Raw genomic sequence first — 25,667 nt, 5'->3', positions numbered from 1 at the left:
CGCCTGATCTTCCGTCTTCCGCTTCCAGCCAAGTTAGTTGAAATCTTTTTGAATATGTAAGTTAGCTCTTTCCTGGCTACAACACAAGCCTTGGACCCCTCCCAATATGGCTTCAGAGGGGGACACAGTACCAAGTCTGCTCTCATTAAGGCCACAGAAGAGATTAGAGAGGCCGTGGATCGGGGTGGAAGGGCAGCCCTGATCCTGTTGGATCTGTCTGCAGCCTTTGACACGGTCCATCATGGTATCTCGATAGACCGTTTAAGGGAATGTGGGATCCAATCTAAAGCCTGGGAGTTGTTAAGCTCGTTTCTATCTGGTAGAGAACAAACTGTTGCGCTGGGTGTATACCAGTCAACCCTTTTCAGCACCCTGTGGGGTTCCACAGGGGTTCTCCTTTTTAATGTTTGTTTCATCTTTGGCCCCCATCATTAGATCATTTGGGTTTGGTCTCACTTCCTATGCGGATGATACCCAAATTGTGGTATCTCCAGCTCTGTACTGTAGTCTGAAGAGAGTGGGGCATATATTAGCCAGTGTTGGCGTAGATGGAACTAAATCTGGTAAAGATAGGATGAAAAGGTGACTAAGTTCTTTAACTGTACAATGAATAAGAATTATGTTTGAGTACTCCTTGGATAATCAAGAAGTAAATATCTTTTTGTGTTGCCATTAATCCAATCACATTGTTCACCATCAGTTGATGTCTTCCTCAAAATTCTGAACTCACAGGTGGGATTATTTTTCAATTTGGCATGTTTATCTGGAGCTAACACATGTTCATGGTCTTTTTTTGTTGGTATAAAATGAGGTGCCCTCCGCTCCCCTTTTGTCAGCTATCTTGGAGGTGATTACATTATCTATTGCTAATTTCTGGATAATTGTTCTCATTTGTATACTTGGGTTACCATGATATCTTCATTTGTATTGAATCTTTGATTAATTTTGATCCATGTTCTGAAAGGGATCATTATCTTTGTGGCTAATTGATGGCATGTACTAAAAGGATTGAAGTTTTCCTTGTTAAGGGGGGCCTCTGTGGTCAAGTTGGATAGCTGTCATAAACTTAAACCAAAATCAGTGTTTCTAATTTATTTTAGAGTATGTGAATAACAAAGTGGTCCCTATTTGTAATACCTTTTTCTCAAAGAACTGAATTCCTTCTTTGAGATCTTTATTCTTTGTTTGCACTGGTTTCTCTTGGTGTTATTTTACCTGTTTTCCCCTTCTGGAGTTTCTTTTTGTGTAGGGTTAATGGTAAACAAGCATTTGCAATGCAATAGGTCTCGCATTTACAAGAGTTTAAGCTATTGGCATTGTAAATGACAATGCCTTTTATTTATGTTTTAAAAACTAAAACAAAAATAAGTCGTAATTTACAATGTCAATAGCTCAAACTCGCGTATATGCGAGACTTATTGCATTGCAAATGCTTGTTTTTATTTTCTCGGGGAAGAACAATCTCCAAACAGCACTAATGGAAGTGAGGCTTGCACACCTTTCTTGGTTTGTAAAATGTAAGGCAGGTATTTACTGAGGCCACATTTCTTTCCGCCACTGTTTGAGGGGGACTAAGCGGGCAGCGGACGCCAGGCTTCAATGAAGTAGAAACAACAGACAACATGGAGGAAAAGATTGTTTTTTAAAAAGATGTTGTACTGTTCATGGCCGGATCAAGTACAGTTTTTGTACCCAAGACACACACTTCCAATTCGGCTCCCAGACTTCAGTCTACGTTTATCTTCAATCCTTTTGAAGGTGGAGCGGGCCACGGCCGGGGGTGTTGAATGAGCCTTAGGAGGTGGAGCTAGAAACGTGCTGCCTTGCAACAGATCCTAACAGATCGCTTTGTTCACAGCTGATACGCAGCATCATTAATGTGCAGCTTGCTATGTGTTCTCAAGAAGCGATGTGTTCTTTGCAGACCCCCCCTATGCGGAAGGTCAGTGGTGAAAGTACAACCTTTGTTTTATAGAAATCTGTGTATAGTAATTCAGGTAATATGCTTCTTGTGGAGCTAAAAAGGAAGTCATTTACACCATACAGAAATAAAGCATCAATGACTGCGGGACTAAAAACAGAATAGTAAAGGCTTGGCGGCAGCTCGGAGGTTACAACTTTCCAAAAACCAGCAACCCTGCATACAGTTCACATCAGGCTTCATGAGGATTACTGAATAGACGACCAGCGACCCCTGGCAGATCATTTAGCCAGATAAGAGAATGTCCTTTTAACATTCTTTGGGAAAAAATCGCGAGTGGAAGGGAGGGGGTGGGGTAGGGGTGGGGTTGCAGCAGGGGTTGTGAAGAGCCGCAATTTAACTGAAGAAGGTAGCTTGAGGTTTGACATTTTATGAGAATGCCTCATTCTGAACCGTCCAACGAGGTCACGTTTGAAATGCCGTCTGGTATCTGCACAATCATAGAAACACCTGTTTAAAAAAAAATCCCGTATATACAGAAGTGCAAATGATACACACACTTTCCAAGGCCATTCAAAGAGCAGTCTATACAAGCATTGGCCGCACGACTCAGCCAGGAGTTGTCGCGCACAAAAATTAAATTAAACAAACCCAGGAGTTGTGGAAGACGCGCAGCCGCGCGTCTCACTCTGTGGTGGGGGAGGAACGTTGACGCACGCGCTAGGGATAGACAGCTCCTCGCGCTATAAGGAAGTGGGATAAGGGAGGGGGTAGGGGAGAGAGGCACGCACGCTGCTTTGATGTTCTCAGTGGCCGCGCGGCTCACTGAGAACATCAAAGCGGCCGCGAAATGTACACGCAGGCTGCCAAATGGTGCGCGCGCCCGGCGCACATGCACTGTAGTTGGCGGCCTCAAAGCACTCGTTTGCACTTCCAAAACCCCCGTTTACAAAAGCTCTCGCGAGAGCAGCACTAAAGCGCTGGCTCAGGCGAGACCTAAAAAAGAGAGGTCTTTTGATGTAGTCCAGTGGTTCATAACCCGGAGTCTGCGATGCGCACTTCGGGAGAATGCGACTATTTAAATAATTAAATAATATTTGCAGATTGATAAATTACACATGTATTGAAAAACGAAATTGTAAATATATATTGAACTGCTTTGTAAGTGCAAAGGTGTTTGAGTTCAGAAGCTGAAAGTTAAGCTTCTATCCTTAGCTTTATTTGTGGGAGCAGCACAAGTACCGTAAATAGAATCTAATATGGACGTTTTGTGACCTCAACTGGTGCAGTGGTATGCACCTACAAAAAAGCATGCATTAGTACTAGGAGCAAAAAAAGACACAGTGATATGCTAGCGAGTCTGGCATATCTCCTCTTTAGAGATAAAACCAGCTCCAACCTTACATTAACATTTAATATTTGTTTGTGAATTAAATAAAATATTTCATAATTTGTGTATTTCTGTATTTGTATTGTTTTGTGATTCAAATAGTAGAAATTGTTTAGGGTGGGGTAGTACTGATTAAACATTTGATCGGTTAGGTTTATAAATGAGTAAAATTGGGAACAATTGGGAAATTTGCACCAGATAGCCCACTGAATGCTTTGTGATAGAAGACGCCCTCTCTGAATAGAATTTGCCTATTTTGACAGTTGATGATCACTGGAATGAAGGGACATTTCCTGTGTGCACTCAAACGGATTCCCTGGCATTGGAATATACTGCAGTTCAATATAACATGTCGATATAAGGACTTTCAAACATTCTTCTGCATATTTTGACTTAAAATATATTCCATATGATAGTAGTTGGAACACTTTTTAAATTTACTGTTTATTTTTATCACCTGACTAATATGTGGTCTAAATTCAGTTTATCTCTGGAGCTCATAATGCAATAGCCGAAGCTTTTTTCAAAATGTTTATTTTGAGTTTTTTATTTGCAGTGTCACTAGAGAAGGAATTGACAAACATTCTACCTCAATCCAGCTTCTGTATAGGAGTATTATTTCACAGCTTTGAAGAAACAGATCTATTTAAGAAAAATCTCCCTGCTTCTGTCCACATGAATAAAAAATATAAGTAAATTCAGTCCACTCAAATTTAACATAGTCAAACTACCAATCCGAAAGCGATCACGATCTCCATCATCTTCCTTACTTTGATCATATGCTTTTGATTTGCATTTATTGAGTACTTATCTCACTTTGCAATGCCACATTAAAATCTCCTTCGTTCACAATAAAACTCCTTTCAGTAAAGGTTGATGCATACTTGCAGCTTAATATAAATTTGGAGTCCATGGCAAGTATGATATGTAACGTGTATAAGGCTGTCGTAAGCAGCGAAGCAGTGGCATCTTCAAGCATGCAGAAAAAATGAAAAGCTGAAACCATGGTCACTTTAGACACCTGGCTCTGCTACACAGAAGCAACGCGTCAAACCATTCGACAGATAGCAATAGATCTAGCCAGGACAAACTGACCAGCATCTCAACACTGTTACTGTGAATGGAGGGAAACGCGGGGAAACTGCTCCAGTGGCTGCCAAAGAATCAAGAGAAATATGATGTAGTGCCAGAAATAAATAATGACAAAGAGGTCAACATTGTAGACCTGCAAGCCGGCAACTCTAACATTTGCTGATTATTATCAGAAGCCTTACAAAACAGGTCTGCTGAATGACCAGAGTGGAGGAGATGGTGAAAAAATTACCAATTCCCTGCCTTCCACCGGATACACAAAACAAATTGAATGGACCACTGACTCTAGTGGAGTTGTCCGAAGCCCTGAAGGGATTAGGTAGTGGTAAAATGCTGATCCCTAATAGCCTTGCAGTAGCGCTGTTGAAGAGACGGCCTTCCTTCACACTGCCCAGTGTTAGGGGGGTGGTGGAGCAACCTTCATAATTGTCCTGACACCAGGTCATTCATTAGATAGGTGCAGCTCATATTGGCCTATATTCCTTCTGAAGACTGAAACAAAGATTATTGCAAATCCTTGCTTAATCGACCTACAAACGTAATTACCTTACTGGTCCACATGAATCAAAATGGCTTAATGCTCTGGAGGGCGATGAGACAGAACCTGAGGAGAGTACAGTTTGCTATGGGAGGAGTGCACTTGCTTTCACTCTTGGTGATCATTGTTCTTATTGATCCTAAGAAAACGTTTGATACTTTAAACTTGTCCTTCTTGTTCCAGGTACTGGAGTGGTACAAATTAGGGAGCCACTCTTACAAAACAGTTCATAGAAGTCTGACATAACCCAGCAGCATGGGTTCCACTCCACATCGCAAGAAGCACATACCAGAAGTGTTCTCGCTTCCTTTTATTATTTGCATTATCTGTTGAACCACTAGCAGGCTCTGTAAGGAAGGAAAGATAAGTGTAGGGTTTGGATTGGCAAGGGGGCAGAGACTACTGCATTTAGTTATGTCCAATACCCTTGATGGAAATACTACATATGGTTGGTATAATGTCCACCCTAGTGACCAGCTGGGACCGAGATGGTGGAGCAGTGCACACAACTTCCAGTCCCGTCTGCTAGTTGCCTAGGACAGTTTTACATTCCTGAGAATGCAGTTGATGGGCGAACACACTAGTGACATGGGAGCTTGAACCAGTGACATTGCTCTGTAAAGTCTGCACTGAACAACTACAATGAAACGTGTTGCCAGTCTTAACTAAAGGCAGAGTAGTACTGTTTAAAATGGTCTCACTCAATAGGCTGCTGTATGTCCTTCAGAATTACCATTACAATATACCTCAGAGAATATACTTGCACATTTCTTTGGTCACACAAGATACCCTGAGTAGCTTTTGATACGTGTGTTTGCTCATGGTGTGAAGGAGGCCTTGGAATGGTCGACATTCACTTATATTATTGGGCAGCGCAGCTGGCAGTTCTAAATGACTTGCTTTTCCAGAGTACAAATGGCCCAGCAATATGAATTGAAGTGCCAGAACTTAGCAAACCAATGGTGTTAAACACGCTTTACGGTGGTCTGTACCAGCCATTTTACCCCAGGCGGTACTGGACTGCTGGCACAAGGCAATCCGATCGATTGAATGGTATACATTGGTAACGAACGAGACGCTCCTCGAGGATGGTACTCTGCCTGCAAAAGTCGAGAGGGTTTTCGGTATGGGATCATATTGTTATATAATGAGCGGGGGGACATCTGAAATACTAGTTCTATAAAATTATTTCAAGAACATTCGTAGAAATTTAGACTCCTTCACCCCCCATTGTACTCATTCTCCCCATGCTTCCACACCTTTTGCATGCGCCACAAGATCTTCAAATGGCTCCAGGTCAACACCAATAGTACCATTATACAGGCCCTCATCACTAGCAGACTGGAATACGGAAATGCTCTCTATGTAGGAATCTCAGTGTGACTCCTGAAGAGACTCCAGACCATACATAACTAAGAGGCTAGACTCATACTTGACCTCCCCAGAAGAACCCACATTACACCATCATCTCAAGAAACTACACTAGTTCCTGATCCAGAAGAAATGCCTGTTCAAGATGCTGACCCACACCTACAAGGCCCTGTACAATGAAGGGCCAGCATACATCAACAAACACCTAGACCTCTACCAATCACCCAGACACCTCCGTTCAGCCTCCCTCTCCATTGCAGACACCCCACGGATCAGTTGAGCCAACAGCGGAGGACGCTCCTTTTCACATCTGGTAGCCAAGACTTGGAACAACCCTCCCCCTGCACCTCAGGGCAGCACAGTCACTACAGCAATTCAGTAGAGAGCTATAGACCTGGCTATTTGGAAAATAACCCCCACGCTGCAGCATGCAAGCTCCAATGCGTCGGGACACCCACACTCTATAAATGATTTATTTAAATTCCGTAATATAGCCCTTTAGAAGTATCTGAACAGGTCCCTTGTGGGGAGGGGAAATATATAGATGTATGGTAAATAATACGCTAGGTAGCTTATTAAAAGTTAGAGAAGGCTGGGAAGTGGACGTTGGATCTTTTGAATGAAAGCAGCTGGCGGAAAGAAAAGATGCCAGTCTTTCAATTCCAGTTAAACTGAAAATCATCCAATTTTCATACTCATTGAGTTTACTACACACTAAAAGAGCTCTGGAAGATGAGGAACATTGCATCCTCAAATTGACTCCGATCTAAGCAGGAGATTGTTGGTTTTGTTGGAACTGCAACAATAATTGTCCAAATTCACACATGCGTTGTCTGAGGTCCTACACATGCCCATTGACATGTCACCAACACTCCCTGTTGAGTATGTTGGAAGGGGTGGGATTCTCACGGGAGTTGGGTAATCTAATAGTGCATTTGTTTTTAGTGGCATAGCCGAATTCTGCCAAGCACTGGCTGTCGTCAAGGGCCTCACCTTTGAAGGAATGTTTGATTGAGATAGACATATGTGAAATTATAGAAAGAGGGATGTAGCAGACATAAGGCTGCCACATTAACATTATAAAATGTGGGGTTCCTGTATCTCTCACTTTGGGCTTCATGTGACCTCAAAGAGTTGTTCTTGATCACTCTTATGAAGGCATATGGGAATTGAAAGGGCATTGCTATGCAGTAATGTAGGCGGCATTGGGGGTCATTACGATTTTGGGCGGAATCACTTCCGCCCGATACCGCATCGGTCACGGGACCGACCGCCCCATTAGGATGCGACCGAACACTATTCGGTCGCAATCCTATATTTTACTATGGGAGCATGCATTCCGACCGTAATGCATGCTCCCATTGTAAAATGGGAAGTGCAGTTCATCCCTGCACTACGTGGTAGGCACCTCAAGGTGTAGAGATCAACATGGGGGTGCCATAGGTTCCCCCTCGGCCTCTAACCGGAGGCCATAAACCAAAGGGGGGCCTCCTAACACGGTTTCCGACATGGTTTACATGTCAGACAGACCGACATGGAAACCATGTTGGAAACGTGCATTGTAATTTCAAGGGCAGAAAGAGCTGTCCTTGGAATTACAGGCCGCATTCCGAATGGCAGACTGGCTCTTTGAGCCCATCGGAAGCCAGTCGAAATGACTGGCCGGTTTCCTTTCCGACCGCCTCCATCGCAATGAGGTGGTCAGAAAGAAAACTGAACAGCCCATTATGATGCGACTGTAAAGGCTCCGACCATATGTCGGAGCCTTTACGTGCCGCATCAAATCGGCGCCTTCATGATAAGATCAATTAAGAAATATATTTTTTAAAATCCTCACAAATTTGAATGCGCTTTTATTGGTGGAAAATTTCTCTTGTAAAGTCAGATTTAATAATAAAAATAACAATTGTAATTTGTTTTTTTTATAGTGCTTCATATCCCTATCCTGTTTAATCTTGATTTCAGTCATAAAATCGAGAAACAGTTTTAATTCTTCAATATTTACTTTTCAAATGGTGTGTGTTCCTTACCTGTAATGTGGTCTTCATTTCAGCTCTCATATTTTGACCATACATAATTGTGACGCTTCTAATTTTGTCATCCAACAATGTCTACCCAGTTATTCTCAACCAATTAGTATTTGCCAGTTTAATATCCTTGATTGGACAAATTAGATTCTTGAAATGTCTTGCAGTATAATTAAATGTCTTATTTGTTTTGTCATTTTATCTTTTAACTTTTATCCTGTATGTACCGTAAAAATAAATTTGGCCTGCTGTTCTTTTTTCTCATTATACCTATTATTTGCTTACTGGTTATAATCTTTACTTGTTTCATTATTGTTGATTTTCCATGAGTCTTCATCTTTCTCATTAATTTAGCACTTTAAAACTGTCCCTTTTGCTAGTGGTTTTTCTTTATCTGCAGCGTTCGTACACAGTTCTTTACAGTTTGAGTTTTAGCTACTATTTAGGGCCAGATTCTGATCTGGTTAGGAAACCTTCCCGATCGAATCGGTTTGGAAATGGTTTCCGACCCACTCGGATCGGGAGAGTCCGACCGACCGAGTACGATGCATCCGGATACTTCCAGATACGATTCCAGATTGACTTCAATGGGAGCCTATGATCCTAACTGCATCGTAATCGGACCCTTGGTCGGGAAGACACATTACCAATCCGATTCAGAAGGAGCAATTGCCATTAGGAGGCCTTCCTAACCGCATTGTAATCAGGCCTAGGTGGGAATGCTTTCCTAACTGCATCGGAATCGGGCCCTTAGTGTCTTACTTCCTAAACATTCCTTTTCCCCCCCCTTTTCCATACATATGCAAGGGTTTTGTTATGGTTTACATTTAACTTTATTCTGATACTCCACTATCTTCTTTGTCTTGATTTAATCCGTTTACTGCAGATGTAGACGTCCACACTTTTGTTTTGTGTGTGTTTCCATTTACTCATGTTGACAATTTTCAACAACATTGCTACTTCTTTATAACAATAAAGAAAAATGTTACTTCTCAACTGGTAATAACTGATTTTTTCCAGGGTATTTCAGAAAGGTGGTGACACCTGCTTTTTAATATTTGTCAATATGGTGTGCCAGTTTCCACCTTCTATAGGGTATAGCAGAGTATAGATTGTGATGTAACTCCTTACTGGTCATACCCACTTATCAAAGTTTTACTGTTCACTCTTTTGTTTAATCATTGTCTCCTGTGACAAATGAACCAGGACAATATTGACCTCTTTTGACTTGCCTCGAGCTGGGTGCTGGAATATTTTTTTGAATTACTGTGCTATATTTTTTTGGGTGAGGACAGTAAGTCACCTTAGATCTTTGAAACAAAATCCTTATTGTTTGTGGTGACTAATTTCCCTTCAGTGAGCCCAATTATTCCTCCAGGCTTTATTTATCATATGTGCCCACTTTCAAGGGAGTTCGGTTTGTCACTGCATCTTTTTAATCCTGAACCATCTGAATCCGTTTTAATCTCTCTGTCCATTATTCTTCTCCCTAATTGATTGTACATCTTTGCTCTTTTTCAATGTTGTCATCTATGGTTTGAATTGGGTTTCTCTGATTAATGTATCTTCATTCGGAGCTTATTGCTGTATGGCTTTGCTACACAGCTGCTTGGATCGTCTGTCTACTTAACCATGAGTGGGTCAGATATCATTTACCCAAAACTGCTTAGCAGTTGGATAGGTAATCTTGGACACGTGGCCTGTCTGCATACACTTCCACGTTCCTATTTGGCGGAGTGGTCCACAAGCCAAGACTGTACCCACATATGATTTGCATCCAGGATAGACGGAACAAGATTTAGTGTGGGCATCTGAGTTCAGTCTGGTAACCGAAAATGCACTGGATGTATTGGCTTAACTGTGCAGTTGGTGAGCAAAGAAAAACTGCGTTAGATTTGACTGTGTTAAATTCTTCAGTATCCCTCCTGAATCTTATTGTGTAATATAACCACATGCGAGGGTTTGGTGCCAGTCTCAGCATGACTTACTAAATCACAAAAGACCACATCAAAACATTGACTCTCTAATGCATTAATGTTACTGTTTTACAGATCACGCCACAGTTGGAATCCAGTTACCTGTGAAGATGCCACACAGACACAGTGTGACTTCACAAAAACTGCGCCACCCTTTTGGAGAATATGCCTTCGAGTCCAGGCTACCCAAGGGCAGCTAAAATCTGACTGGGTAGAAACTCAAGAGTTTGAGGCAACCAGAGACAGTAAGAATGATTTCTCAGGACTTTGATTATTTTTTTTATTATAAACCTAAGAATAAAATAACTTGTTTATACACTCCCTTTGATCTCACCTTTACTTTCATCATCCATACTTCTTATTCTGCCTGTCCAGGACTAATAACACTATTGTCCTGCAGATGGAAGTATATAAATTAAGACATGATATGAACCCATATATATCACTATTGGATGTAGATATTTATGTATAGCCCACCACATACTCGAATGTTTTTGGTTCTTGCACAATAGTGGTTTCTATTACCTAACTGGATTCATTCTATTGATGTCAAAATGGTATCCTGTGACACTTAGTACCACTATATTTCACACTACCTGCGTGTGCGAGTAACAGGTGCTCTCTAATTTGTTGCCTTATTCGTTGTAATTTCAAGTGTTCTGCCTATGTTTTAATATTTGTTTTATGTGTGTACTGTAATCTCGGGTTCCGTTCACTGTCTTCCTATATAGATTCAGATATATTCTGTTTGTATCACAGTATCACTGGTGTGATGTATACATTTTCCTTGTAACTGCACATAAGCGTGTCACATTTCCACTGCAGTGTCTTTGCTGCATATCCCCATTATCTAGCCAATCATTAACCTTAATTTACTCAAGTTGAAAGAGCACACTTGAGAAATGTCCAAATACCAGCCGCAGGTGGTGTTAGAAACTCTTGAGATCTAGACACCGGGCTCGGTATGCCTAGTGTCGGAACAAGGAAGTGGAAGGCTCTTCAAATAAAATCTTAACTTGTGTGGTCTACTTCAAAATAAATGCCTCCTAATGTGCGAGTTGAGGCTCTTTGGGAACTATCCGATGCCCACAAATAATCAGACCAGGATAGCTTTCTTCATACCGAATATCCGCTCATAAATTCAGTAAGCAATTAACAGAGAGCTGCAATAGGTTTCTCCTGTTTACCTAGGCCCTTCCCAGTGGCAGTCGCACCAAGCAGATTTGCCTATCTCTTTCATGCAGTTTCTGAGCTCTCCCTGGAATAATCAGTTCCTGAATAAGCTTTTCAATATGAGCCTGGTGCCCCTTCTTTATCCTGCCTTCAATTTTAGACCTCAGTGTGCTCATGACCTTTATTTCTAAGCCCACACGGGGAAGTGTGGATACAGGTTAATAGGGGAGATTCTTTAGGAGTGCACAAAAGAGCATCCTGCACCTTTTCTGATGGAGACATTATGGGGCCTTTAATGTTGTCTGGCGGACTTGCGTCTGCCCAACACCATCTTGGAAATGGTACCGACCTCCTTATTAGGATGCAATGGGAGCATGTGTTACGGCTGTAAACCGGCCGTAGTACATGCTCCTATAGGGAGATGGGAGTTGGTGTTAATCCCTGCACCCCCCTGGCAGGCACCTTAAGGTGCCTTAAGGTGCCTGCCAGGGGGGTGCAGGGATTAACAGGGTGACACCTCTGCCCCCAACCGGAGGCAGCAGAGGCAAGGTGGCCTTGCTAGGGGTCCCCCATACTCTCTCTCCGACAGGCTTTCCATGTCGGGAAGCCCGACATGGAAAGTCCGCTTGAGTATACTTCGGCAGTGGCTAGAGTGAGAACGGGCTCATTGATCTCCCCGAGGTATCTGGTTGAACGCGGGACGAGGTAGGGATGCCCGCTCTCCCCATTATTGTTCGCCTTGGCGGTGGAGCCCCTCGCGGCTAAGATTCGGAGAGGTCACTATTACGGGGGCCTAGATAGCAGAGACTGACGGTTGCATATATCGCTTTATGCAGACGACCTTTTACTATTCCTTGAAGACGCCGATAGGGCACTGGCGGGAGCAGAGAGCTTACTCTCGGGTTTTGGGGACATCTCGGGTCTGAGAGTTAATTGGGCTAAGACATGCATGTTCCCGGTGAGGCAAGGGGAAACTAGACCGGACATGGCTCGCGCGGTGCGCTGGGAACCTACCTGTTTGAACTACCTCGGCGTACACATCTATCACACGATGGCAGATATACTAGAGGGAAATGTGGGCCGCAGTGTGAGAGCATTAAGAGGGAGTATGGCCTTTTGGGCCACCCTTCCGTTGTCGGTGACAGGCCGCATATCCCTTTTGAAAATGGTGGCACTCCCTCGATTATTATACTATTTTAGGACACTCCCGGTGTGGATTCCAGGCTCCACGTTCAGGTTGCTGAAATCGATGGTGGTGTCTTTTATGTGGGGTGCGGGTAGGCGTAGAGTAGCGCAGGCAACGCTTATAAGACCCAAGATTGAGGGAGGGCTGGTGGTCCCAGACTTTGAATTGTACTACTTGGCGGCTCAATTGCAGATCTTCACCCAGAATGTGGCGCGGGTATTCCGAGGCCCGGAGGATAGGAGGGGAGGGGGTACCCCACGACATGTCCTTTCCTATATTGCCCTGCAGCAGAGACGGGAGCCCAGGGACCTCCTCACAGAGGAGACAACCTTCAGACTCTGCTGGAACCGGTCCCAACGGCAGGCGGGAGTGTTACATCCGTATGTGCCGGAGATGCCGCTGGGGATGCTGACGGCACTACCACACGGGGGCGATTGGTCGCAATTACAACTCTGGGAAGAAGCGGGACTGCAGGTGGTGGGAGACCTGTATGAAGACGGGATTCTGCTGACCTACCAAACTCTCCAAGAGAGGTTTGATTTACCAATGGGAGGCTTCTTGCTGCACGCAGCGCTTACCAGAGCGATGCAGGCACACTGGAAGGAGGGGCTGATGGAGCCTAAGACGTCGATGGCTTGCCAGTACACCATGATGACGGCAGGGACTTTCAAAGCGATCACGTGCCTATATTCTAGAATGCTTCTGGAAAACCTACCGCCCCTAACTGAATTGAAGGAGAAGTGGGAAACTGATCTAGGTAAAGCTATCCCTGAGACAGCCTGGGTGCAGATAGTGCGACGAGCCTGGAAGAGCACGAGGAACGCAAGGTTTCGGCTAGTGCACTTCTATATCCTCCACAGAGCTTACTTGACACCTGGAAAAATCCAGAGATATTTTAAGGTTGCGGGGGCGGCATGTCCCAGATGCATGAGAACTGGGGTGGAATTGGATCATATGCTGTGGTCTTGCCCAGCGATGGGTCTTTACTGGAAAGAGATGGGAGATACCCTGAGCGAGGTGACAGAGAGGCGGCTGGTGTTTGATATGGCCGTTAGTATATTGCACTGGTTCCCACACATGCCCAAAACTAAGATCACAAGCAAATTCATAGATATGGGACTTATTTTAGCGAAACGAGAAATCACGAAACGTTGGAAAGCAACAGTGGGTCCCACTAGTAAACGATGGAAAGGGTATTTCTTAAATGGGCCACCAGTGAGGGCGCGTTACGGTATCAATGGGCGCGCAGACGCAACGACGATAAGGCGCTAGAAGCGGCAGCTGCATGGGAGGCGTTAGTACAGGCACTACGAGATTATGAACCGTATGCTGATGGCGGAGACCGAGTCGGGGATGAGGGGATAGCCCCGGAACAAGCTGGGTACATCATATAACTCAACACATAGATATTCCTCGGAATGTAGGATACCAGAGGACAGAGGCGGCCACCTGAGTTGTTGGTGAGGACTGAGGGAGGGGGAGGGAATTTATAATTTTCATAGTGTTTAGGGGTAGGGTATTTCGTATGGAGGTTTTTTTTGTTTGTTTGACGCATAAGCTCTGGAGAGATTTACATGGCCTTGTATTATGCACTGTATGACTACCGGGAGTTTGTGATTAATCCTCGGGGAGCATGTGGAAAACAAGGCAAAAACAGTTTGTATGGATCTATATGTGGTTGTACAAAAAACCAATAAACTATGTTTTAAAAAAAAAAAAATGGAAAGCCTGCCTGAGACAGAGTATCGTAATTGCAAGGGCAGAAAGGCCCCCCTTTGGGATTGCGGTCTGGCCTCCAAAATGGCTATTTGAGCTGCTGGAAGACAGCCAGAATGACTGGGTGGTTTATGTTACGACCGCCAGCATTGTAATGCAGCTGTCAAAAATGAAACCGTGATGCGGCCCGGAAAGACTCTGACCGATAGATGCCTTTCCGGGCCGCATCGTAATTGGCCCCTATACTTCTTCTCTTCTGTCGTAGGGCAATGTTTTAGGGATGTGAAGGCCATAGAAGAAGGTAAGGGACAGAAAGACATCATTGTGGTGGCTTAGTTTAGTGTTGTATTTTCAAGAACTCCCTCTTCTGCCCAGTTCAATAATAAAGGCTGATACCTTGATTTTTACAACTCTAAGCATGCTATCCTCTCAAAAATGTTCCTTGGAAATATTCAAGAGTTATCTTTTATCAGGTATGAACGTAGAGTTCTCTTACAGGACCATAGAAGGCCCTGTTTTCATTGTGATATTTGTCGCAGCTTCTAGTCCCACTTTGTTCTACTGTGCAAGGATTAACCTTGGGCCAGCTACTCTCAAACCCGACAAAGTCATAGAGACTACTCTCAGGCTTATAGGCTCTCTGGCTTCCCAATAAATACCATAAAACCTTTGGCTATATCCAGTGGTTAATTTGTTAAAACAAAATAAGTGCCAGGGCTTTTGTCAGGAGGCAGCTTGCACCAGCCCGTTTCTCCTGTTAGTCCCGCCTAAAACAGAATCAACTACAAACATTGAAAGTGGGGTGAAGATGTGGCGTAACGGCCAAAGCTGCAGACTTTGGTGCTGGAGAACCAGGTTTGAGTCTCTGCTCAACATCCTGTGATTCTGGGCAAATCACTTAATCTTCCCGAACCATAAATGTGTCCTTAACTAGTGCTCATGAAAAGCGCTGGTGTTGATGATTAAGTGCAGGTGCTGAGCACCGGAAACCACCGTCTCAAATTAAGCACTGGCTATATCCCACTTAGCTCCTCTGTCTTCATGATCAGAATAAGTCAGTTCATTTATAGGTTTAGAGATTTCTAGACCAGAAGCTCAAAACCTGACTGTTACACCAAGGAGCAAGAATAAATACATTTTAATCTTGCCTGGAGGTTACACATTTTATCATCAGGCAGGTCCTCCCCTAGATGAGACCACCTTCTCTCTAGCTAAAGCACTTGAGGAGAAATTTCCAAAGCAGCGGCTTTGTTGTATTGGGCCAGATCATCGTATTACCACCCTTTATTCTCTGCATGTCTTCTCTTCCCTTTACAAACCCTTCTCTGTAGCTTCTGTCAAAGGTTAAGTAATCCTCTTCTACTGGTGCTTAGTAAATGATCCTTTTCTGGTGGGGGGGAAAAAATCATAATGGTGTCATTGGCACAAATCCTCTCTCACGAAGGTAAAGTTGTCTTGCTCTGTTGATTGTTCCGTAGACCAATGTAGCAACCTTACTGAAACACACCTTGCTTTGTGGCAGAAGCAACGTATTGCCAGTACTAGATAGTTCCCAGGTTAATTCACTAATATCATGACTGGAATAACAGTTCCTCTGAGTTGCAGGGGGATATACAACTTCTAACTAAATACTTTGCAGACTCTGGCTTCTTTTCCACAACTCTAATACCCTCTTGCTTGTCTGGTTTAAGAGGGCCACTAATGATGATGATGAACCTATCAAAAACATCACTTATTCAGGAAATTGCAAATCTGTTTATTCCTCCAGTAACAGCAAGGCAGTGACACTTTAGTGTTCGGTCATCCACTTACTAGTGTCTCATGAGATGGTAATTGGAGATTGAAGAATAACCTGTTGAGGGGTATTCTTTTCTGACTTCTGGAACCTGATAATATTTTTAAAACTGATCAATGTGATTCATTTGGTGGTAGCCTGCACCTGGCAAAGGAGCAAAATCAATCCTTTGCAACAGACTTCCCACACAAGCATATTGTGGAAATAGTGTGTTTTATTCATGACAATGGCTACGATTTTACCTGTTTCTTTTGCAGATCAACTCTAAATATTCTAATAGGAATCTTGAATGGGCAAAAGGGGGACCTCATTAATTAAAGCTTTGCACCTTCTTTCGGCTCCACTGGTCTTTAAACCTGTTCACAAATGTCAAACATTCACACATTGTGAGATGTTCCTTGTGGTCACATACCTGGTAGTAGATTCTATGCTCTACCTTACTCTCAAAGGGAATCTGATCTCAAGTTACATGGGGGTCCATTCTTCACACTGTCTTTGTTTCATGAACTTTTGGCTTCAAGAGCAGGGGGAGACAGTTGCTGAGATTTTGGCTTATCCCACGCGGTGAAAAATTGAGTTACTGACTGCATAGTCCCTCGCTTTCTATGTATGTAAACTCTCTTTTTATTTTCTCTGGTTCCAGCAGTTGCCAAGGGATCACATAGTTTCTGGCAAATTATAGCCTTGTCTGATGAGTCCTTCTCTCCCTTCCCTTGTGCTAAAGGGGCTATGCAGGCATTCCACAATAACCATCATTCGACATGCTTGATTGTGTTTTTCGTTGTTTTGCCCCTTTACAGTCCTCCTGGATGGCAATTTTGAAACTAATCTTAATCCTGAGGTTTTGTCTAACCATTTTAGTGTAGACTTTTAGCCTGCGAAATGTATGAAAAGGAGCGGCAAGTATAGTGGCCAATCTGCTTTTTATGTGTCTGCAAATGTTACGTTTTAGTCAGTGCTTTAAATGGAAATACTGAAGTTCTCGTACTCTGTATAGAGTACATATTTCCCCGTGAGAAGTGCCCATACTATCCCAGTAAATGTATTGGAGCAAGGCTGAAAAGTGCAAATGCTCACCCTTTCAAATTTAAAAAGTGCAGGGATTCGGTACTGGACTGTACCTGCCCATTTAAAACACTTATTGTTGTAGCAGAAACTGCTTCTGAAACCACTCAGTTTTGTAAACTCCACTTACGGATTTGTCATTTGGCAGTAAATGCATCTCTGCAATTTGCCATTTTGGCAAGAATATCACTAGCGACTCTACTGCTTCCTGGCCCGGCAGAAATGCATAATTGTGATCTCGGGTAGCTGAACTCTAAACTGGGCTTTTAGTTCCAACTTCGGAATACCACCCCCACTAGCGTATGCTGGGAGGATCTTTTATCCTAGGAGAGCCGTGAGTGATGAAATTCATCATGACGAAAACATGTTTGACAAACATTTCTTTCTGTTTTAGATTTGCCCTTATTTCTTCTTGCACTCTCATCTGCTTGTGACTACTTGCTCTTAACTTTTCTATTTCTTTCAGCTCCCGCCCCATTTTCTTTTCTCAAGTGCAAACATTTCTATTTTCAGAGTGGACATGGGTCCTGCAGGTAACTTTCCAGTTTCTATTTCCCAAAATAGATTTCAAAGGTCCGGACGCCAGGCCCTAGTCAGAAGTCCTGATTATCATCTGAATTTTTTCACAAAACCTGAGCTAGCTTTGACCAATGCCACGCTGGGATCTGTTTGATACAGACTATCACAATATCATGGTAGTGTGGCTTCAAAACAAAAGTAGCTGAGGTGAGACATCTGGTAGTGGGTGAGAGGTGAGAAACTTGAACCCATGAAGTGATGTGCAACAAAGCATAGGTTTATCTTTCTAAATTGTAAAGCCAGTGAAAAGAAGCTAAATCTCTCTTTTAACCATGAAGTCCATGTTTTTACACAGCAGTGGATGGATGGTTGCTGCTCAACTCCTTTCCAACTGTTCATGAGTGAATGAAGCACCCAACACCCTCCAGAGAGCCACTGAAACACACCGTAGGTGCACTGACGGCATCAAGCACATGACTAAGAGCAGGAGGGCAGTCACTAGGTGAAAAGGCAGCGTTGAAGTCTGGGAACTCTGCTAGAGACCAGCGGTAACTGCAGCCAAAAAAGCACCCTAGTGCGGGGGAGTCTGAGGCCTCCCGGAGGGTGACCCATGAAGAAAAATCACTGTCCCTCATGCTCCTCTAAACAAGCATGTCAAACAAGACTACTTTTCAATTTGTTCCACCTGCAAAGATTTGAAGACAAAAGCTTGGATTAAATTACACTACTGAGTCAAAATATGGCAGTGTATTAATGGCTTCAGAGAGGACCTTTAAACAACTGAGGATTTTAGGAAATGGATATTGATGGTATTTTTAAGAAAAAGAGAGGAAGGTGACCGCGAAGGAAATTCTTTGTTCACTCCATGAAGGCAGTCATCAGAGGGCAATTTATTTAGGCTTTGTCAACAAGTGGAGGGTGGCGGTCAAAACATAGTTCACGGCTAGTGTAGAAGCTTTGGAGGCATAGCATAAGAAGACAGTGTCCCAAAACAATCTGGAGCAAGGTGGTAGTGGTGCACGTGCATTTGAGATCTCTAGGCATGAATATTACTATTGGGTATTAAATTGTGATTCTCCCCACATAGGAGATTAAAGCAGGAAAATTAGTAGCAAACACATTCTGTGACAAGATGGTGTAAAGAATAGATTTGGTTAAGGAGATAGGGAAGCTCACGATATATGATGACCCGGTTATAGTCCACCTGTTCAGAGCTTTCTATCAAGAGCTCTATTCAGCAGACGCAAATGAAAAGGAGGTCATTCAAACATGCGCAAACCATGTGAGTTTGAAGAAATTACAATAAAGCCACAGCTGACCCCATATAAGCACCAGTGAGAATGGACAAGGTGACCAATGCAATCAGGGGTCTAAAGCTTACATAGGTGCCACTCCCTGATGGCTTTGTAGAGTCATTTTGCAAGACATTTAGACAGATCTAGGAAACAGAGTTTGCAGTGATATTTAATCCCTTCTTAGCGGGGATCAGTCGTATGCTTTCAGCAGGAGGTACCAGGTTTGGTGATTCCGGGCTATCTGTGAAACTAGACTTCGTTTCCTTGTATGACACTGTTTTTAGCAATTGTAAATGCTAATGTAATTACTTATCTGTCTGATCGTATTTCGCTCGTTTTTATTGCTGGGTGAAAGGGGGATATTTTTAAAAAGATTGTGAACGTTTTATTTTCGGCGAGGGAATCTGTGGGGTGATTTGTTTGTTATTTGCTTCAGGGGGGACTTCACTCACTTCCTGGTCTTGCCGGTCAGCCATAGAGAGACGCCATTTTTGCAGTACGCTCTCTAGTCTTTCTGGCTGCCGGCCTACAAAGATGCACGCGGACGAGCGCAGCGGGCGCGCCGCTGGCGCGCCGAAGGCGCGCCTAAGGCAAGCCCGGATGCGCCCGTCCGCGCCTCGGATGCGCCCTGCGCCCGTTACCCTGCTCTTCCAATGGGGGGCGTTTGTGCTGTGCTGACATATGGTAGGGACAAGCTACTGAGTCTCAATGTGACTTTAGGTCTTTCACATTCTCAGTTTGATATGCTGAATGCTCAGAAGCATGTTTGTCCTGTTTGTGGCTTTCGTCTCCCGGCTATCTCTCCTGATGCCTCATGTTTGTTAGGTCAACGGCATAAACAGGATATTGGTCCATCTATCTCTGCCGCCCTAATCAATGTACGGTCTTTAAAAAAACATCACGCCGACATCTTCGACCTGCTCACCGACCACCCTGTTGATCTTCTGTTCCTTACGGAAACCTGGCTCGATTCCAACTCTGACCCCTACGTTACTCTGGCTATCCCGGAGGGCTTTAAAATGGCAAGGGCCGACCGTTCGGAAGGCAGGGGCGGCGGTGTAGCGGTTGTCTTCAGAGACAAATGGGAATTTATTAGGGGCGAAACCCATGCTTGGGGCACTGGTGAAGCGCTGGATTTCAGTATTAGGCTCTCCCCCCATTTTCTTCTTGGTGGGGCGCTGGTCTATCGTCCCCCTGGCTCTGCCCATGCTTCCATTCAGAAGTGGGGAGATGAGCTTACTGCAAGGGCGCTTCGTTTTTCCCAGTTCCTGTTCCTTGGTGACTTGAACCTACACTTGGATCAAGGGTCATCTACCGAGGCGTGTGCCTTTAAAGAGATTCTTCAGATGACTCAACTGTCTCAATGGGTTATCCACCCTACGCATCAGGGTGGCCACATCCTTGACCCGATCTGTTCTAATTTTAACATCCTAGTTGAGGATCCTCTTCCCCTTGTGTGGTCAGACCACTTTATCACTTTTTTTTCCTGGAAGGCTGGCCAGCCTCATGCGGCTGTTTCTACCTCACGGAAACCAGCCTTTAAGAAGGTTGACCCCGTTTCTTTGGCTAGGGTCCTGGCGGCTTCCAGGCCCTACCTCATTAATAATCTCGAGGGTAGCCTTGCTGGTTTTTCCAACTGGCTGGACAAGTCCATGACCTTGCTGGCTACTCCTACTTCCTCTCGGCCCTCGAGAGTAGCGCCTTCTAAACCATGGTTTTCGGATGAGCTGCGCACGCTCAAACACAGTTGCAAAAAATTGGAACGGGCCTGGCGCCGTCAGGACTACTGTCCTTTGGCTAAGGCCGCTCTGAGGACTAAGCAAAAGATCTATTATGCCGCCATTTCTCAGGCTAAAAAGCAATATTTCACCGAGCGTATTGAACAGGCCTGCAACAACTCGAAGGAGATCTTTCACATAGTGCAGAGCTTTACATCCCCTGTCGCTCTCAATTGCTCGGGCCCGGCCACGACTGACTGGTGCAATACCCTTTCCTGCTTTTTCAAGGATAAAATCCGTATGATACAGCAGTCCTTGCCTGTGTGTTCAGCTCTCCAGGCAGATGATGGATTGATTGTTCCCTCTGGGGGCGCTCCAATACACGCTCTGTCGGTCTTCCCTCCTGTCGACATGGCTAGTACTCTGAAATTACTTAAGGGCCTCAAGTCCGGTTCACCTTCGGATTTATGCCCTGCCAGACTGCTGGCCGCGGTCGCGGAGATCATCAACCCTGAGGTGAATGCCATTATTAACCTTTCCCTTAGGGAGGCCTGTGTTCCGCCGGAGTGGAAACAGGCTAAAATTCTTCCCTTAATAAAGAAACCGTCCCTTGACCCCACGCTGCCCGGCAATTACCGCCCTATCTCCCTTCTCCCTTGCCTTGCTAAGGTATGTGAGAAGGTAGTGACCCGACATCTCTCCGAATTCGTGGAAAGATCTGAGGCCTTGCACCCTGCCCAGTCTGGGTTTCGGGCAGCCTATAGCACAGAGTCAGCGCTAGTGGAGATCTCAGAGGCGATTAGGGACTGCTTAGATGCTGGTGGCAGAGCAGCTCTGGTAATGCTTGATCTGTCAGCAGCATTTGACACGGTGCCCCATGCCAGACTGCTCTCCCGCCTCTCTGAGATTGGGGTTTCTGGCTTGGCCCTCGCTTGGCTGAGGTCTTTTCTGGAGGGCCGTACCCAACAGGTTTGGGTGCCACCGGCCGCCTCTTCTCGGCAGGAGGTTCCCACAGGTGTCCCCCAAGGTTCGTCCCTTAGCCCCCTCCTTTTTAACATCTATGTTACTCCTCTGGTCTGTTTGGCCGAGAAGTTGGGGGCTAAGGTGATAGCCTATGCGGATGACACACAGCTTCTTTTTACCTGGGCCAAGGGGGAAGATTCCGTCTTGCCTGTACAGAAGTGTCTGTCTTCGGTATTTGGTTGGCTTGCTAGAGCCCAACTCAAGTGCAACGAAGACAAATCAGAGATCCTTCTGTATGGTAACTTCCCCTTGGACTTCAGACGCGAGATCTGGCCCCCGGATCTCCCTCCTCCTCCCTCTAATGGTAACTCCGTTAAAAATCTCGGAGTTTGGTTTGAGGATAACCTGTCGTTCTCAGCCCAGGTGAAGAAGGTCTCGGGTGGCTGTTTTGGCCTTCTTAAGGTTCTTAGGGGTTTTCTTCCTCTTCTCCCTAGAACTGCCAAGGAAACGGTTGTTCGGGCACTGCTACTTTCCCGCCTGGACTACGCCAATGCCCTGTATGTGGGCTTACCCGGCTACTCCATGTACAGGCTGCAGGTGATCCAAAATGCAGCCGCAAGGCTCCTCCTTGGAATCGCCAGGAGCAGCAGCGTTCGCACTTATTTCCGTGCCCTGCATTGGCTGCCCATGGCTGAAAGGGTTAAATTTAAAGCATTGGTCATTGCCCACAAAGCCCTTCACAACCTGGGTCCCATCTACCTGCAGAGGCGGTTTTCATTTTATGTCCCGACCAGAGCTCTCCGCTCTTCAGCCCTTCTGCTGGCCAAGGTTCCTCGTTTCTCCCGGTCCAGGATCGGGGGCAGCTCGCTCGCGGTTAAAGCTGCCGCTGCCTGGAATGCTCTCCCTTTCTTCTTGCGCAACACTAAGGACCCACTCTATTTCAAACGTCTCCTCAAAACCCATCTGTTTCCATATCCTTCTACTTTAGTTCTCCTCATTTGGCTTCGCGCTGGGACACTCCTTGGAGTAACTATCGCGCGTTATAAATTTATCTAACATAACATTCCAAAGCTAGACAAGGAACCTTGTTTACATAAGTTGTACCATCCCATTTCTCTTTTGAATTTCGATGGCAAATGTTTCACTAGTGTCTGTGCGTTGATTAGAGAATAGAATGCCCATGCCAGTCCATCCTAATCAGTTGGGTTAAGTAAAGACAAAGGAGCCACAGCACCAAAAAGGATTTTGTATATCAAAGATGATGGGTACCACATGGGCTGTAGAGCAGAACTATTTAAATTAAACGCAGAGAACTCCTTTCATCAGGTGAAATTAGAATTCATAGTCGATGCAATGGCAGCAGTGGGCCAATTTTAGGTTATGGGTTTTTGGCAGCTATTGGAGTACAGGGGCGAAATAGAGAGTGAATGGGGTAATATCTAAAAATGTTACAGAACGGAAGAGGGATCTGGTGGACATGCCCACTTTCTCTGCTGCTCCTCTTGCTTACATTTGTGCAGATGATATTTTAATCAGCCTGTCTGAGCCTCATGCATAGAGTCCAACCTTGATTGAAAATTCCAACAAATACTGGAAGGGGATGCGCTTTAAAATTGATGTGCAGAAACCTGAAATACTGATCAACTGCACACTACAGAAAGTGGTCCAGGAGCTTAGTGAGCAATACTCCTTGAAATGTACATCCATGCCATTACAATTTCAGGTATCCGGATTTCCTCAGCAGTACAGAGAACTATGCATCTCAGCCCCTCCCCCAACCCCTTTTTTGCTTCGGGAAACACAGAATTGCACCAATGATGTTCAAAGGCCTAATCATTGTTTTTTTTTTTTTTTTATTTTTTTTTTTTAAAAACCTTTATTGACATTTCAACCAATAACAAGTATGGGCCTACAACCCCCGGGGCCGGCCGCTAAGCAGTCAGAGTAACAGAAATCAATATTTATCACAGGCAGCACCTCGGGGAGCGGAATCTCCATGCTATTAAACTGTCGGCCACTGAACAGCCCAAGTAGGTGACCAGGATACAAAAGGTTTTCATTTTATAATAAGGGAGGATGGAAGGATCAGGTGCCAAACAGTTTCCCAGCAGCAAGAAATGGCAGGCAGAATAATAAACGTCAACAATAAAGCAATTTATCTAGTCAATGGCGCTGAAACAGGAAAGTCAGGATGTGGAGGAATATCACGGCCATTTGCGCCTGCAGTCCCCTGCCCTAAAACCCAGAAAACACCACGGAAATTGTGGCACACATGAAAACGCAGCGATTAACAACGAAGGAGTTTTACCATGCTGATCCCAGAAAAGAAGGACAAAAAAGAATAAGAGAAGAAAAAGGAGGCCATGGAAAAAAAGGGTTAAAGACTAAAGGATCCCCTCCCCCAACCCCCCACCCTGCACCTCTGCAGATGAGTACGGCCCCCCCCCCCCAGCAGTGTGCCTGTCGCCCCGGAACCAGACCCGAAATATAGAAGAAACAGAGAAAGAGGAGTAAGAAAAGAAACCCCACCAGACGGGGGGGTAGAGAGAGTATTAATAAACTGGAGGAGGGCCTTCAAAACATGCCCCCGGCTTCTCCCTCCCGCACAGTATGTTTTCCCCCAAAGCAAACAATAAGCAACACAGAATCGACCATGTCAAAGAAGAATGGGGAGCATTATGCGCCTATTACACTACCAGTTATGCCGTGAGAGCACGCAACCCGTGAGCCCGTCCGCCTATTAGATGACCACCTCTGAAGGATCAACCTTATCCTTGGCCACTCTTTGCGAATCTACCCATGCATACCCATCGACCCAGTACCATGTCCAATGTTACAAAGAAGAGGAGCGTCCAAAAAAGAGCAGGAAGCGACACACACAGGCAGGGTGGAAGTCTCTGAATACCAACACAGTCAGCAGTATGGAGAGTCGTCTTTCCCAGTGCTGCCCCAGGATCTGCACTGCACACAAGGTCCAAGAAGGCGAGATCAGCCAGAACAGGCGACCGTTGCTTGAATATTGCCTGGGTCGCCGGAGGCCGCGCACGGGACAAGGCCACCACCCCCCACTCAGGTCCAAGACCTCCGGAACAGACCAGACCCACAGCCTGCCGATCACACGTTAATATACTGTCCGGAGTTTCCAGCTGGTCACTATCCACAGGGCCGGCCACGACACTGTCCTCCTATGTGCAGTGTAGGAAGTCCCCGTGTACCTGGGGACAGGCAGGCAGCAACTGTTCCGATGCTGATGCCACCCCATCAAGCTTACTCCCCAATACCCAGGCGCCGTGAACCAAGGCGGAATGAAGGGCACCGAGAGCCTCGAGAAGATCACCATACCCCAGCACAGCTCTCGGCGCTCGCTCCGCTACGCTCCTCATAGTCGCACACTTCCAATCGTGCTGCGACCCAGTGTACAGGATGGTAGACTTCGTCCTGTCAAGATGGCCGCCGGGTTAGTCCAACCCAGATTGGGACCAGGACTCCGGGACAAGCGCCGCAGGTTCCATGTCACTGGAATCAGGGTTTCGGGGGCAGGCAAAAAATATATCCGGTATGTGGTCACAGGCAACAGTCATCCCCACCACGGACCTGCGCCCGCGAAAATCCGGGAGCAGGCCGCAAGAATCAAGGCGAGTTACGGGCGGCGGCCGGGCAGCTCACCGGCGAAGGCTGAGGCAATCACCGGGGAATCTTGGATTAGCCACCTCGGGCCTGCACTCGTTCCGCTACGCTTAGTGGTAGGAACGGTCACGGCGAAATGTAGGCCGATATTCGCACCGCTTCGGTTAGTCCGACTCCACCCAGTCACCAAAGGCCGCTGTTGTTTAACTGCCGCCCGGCCATGTTATCCACTCGAGGTCCCGGTTCCAGGGTTGCACAGGCCGCAATCTTCAAACGGACATTTCTCCGGCGATAC

The 25,667-nt window shown here is 45.3% G+C and overlaps 1 protein-coding gene across 2 annotated transcripts in view; it reads left to right on the top strand.

Moving 5' to 3' along the window:
• The window catches only part of IFNGR2 (interferon gamma receptor 2), an 83,589-nt gene that overhangs the window by 20,689 nt on the left and 37,233 nt on the right, over positions 1 to 25,667 (top strand). For both annotated transcript variants that reach the window (XR_014967658.1, XM_085621377.1), the window contains exon 3: positions 10,391 to 10,560. Coding sequence is in view for 1 of the 2 variants with exons in the window: in XM_085621377.1 (XP_085477503.1) it covers positions 10,391 to 10,560 (170 nt within the window). In the remaining variant the exon portion in view is untranslated. The remainder of the gene's footprint in view (positions 1 to 10,390; positions 10,561 to 25,667) is intronic.

The sequence above is a fragment of the Triturus cristatus genome, chromosome 8 (assembly GCF_964204655.1).
Source record: "Triturus cristatus chromosome 8, aTriCri1.1, whole genome shotgun sequence".
NCBI classification, from domain to species: domain Eukaryota; kingdom Metazoa; phylum Chordata; class Amphibia; order Caudata; family Salamandridae; genus Triturus; species Triturus cristatus.
The sequence above is the reverse complement of the archived record's forward strand: the minus strand, read 5'-3'. Positions and strand labels throughout refer to the sequence as shown.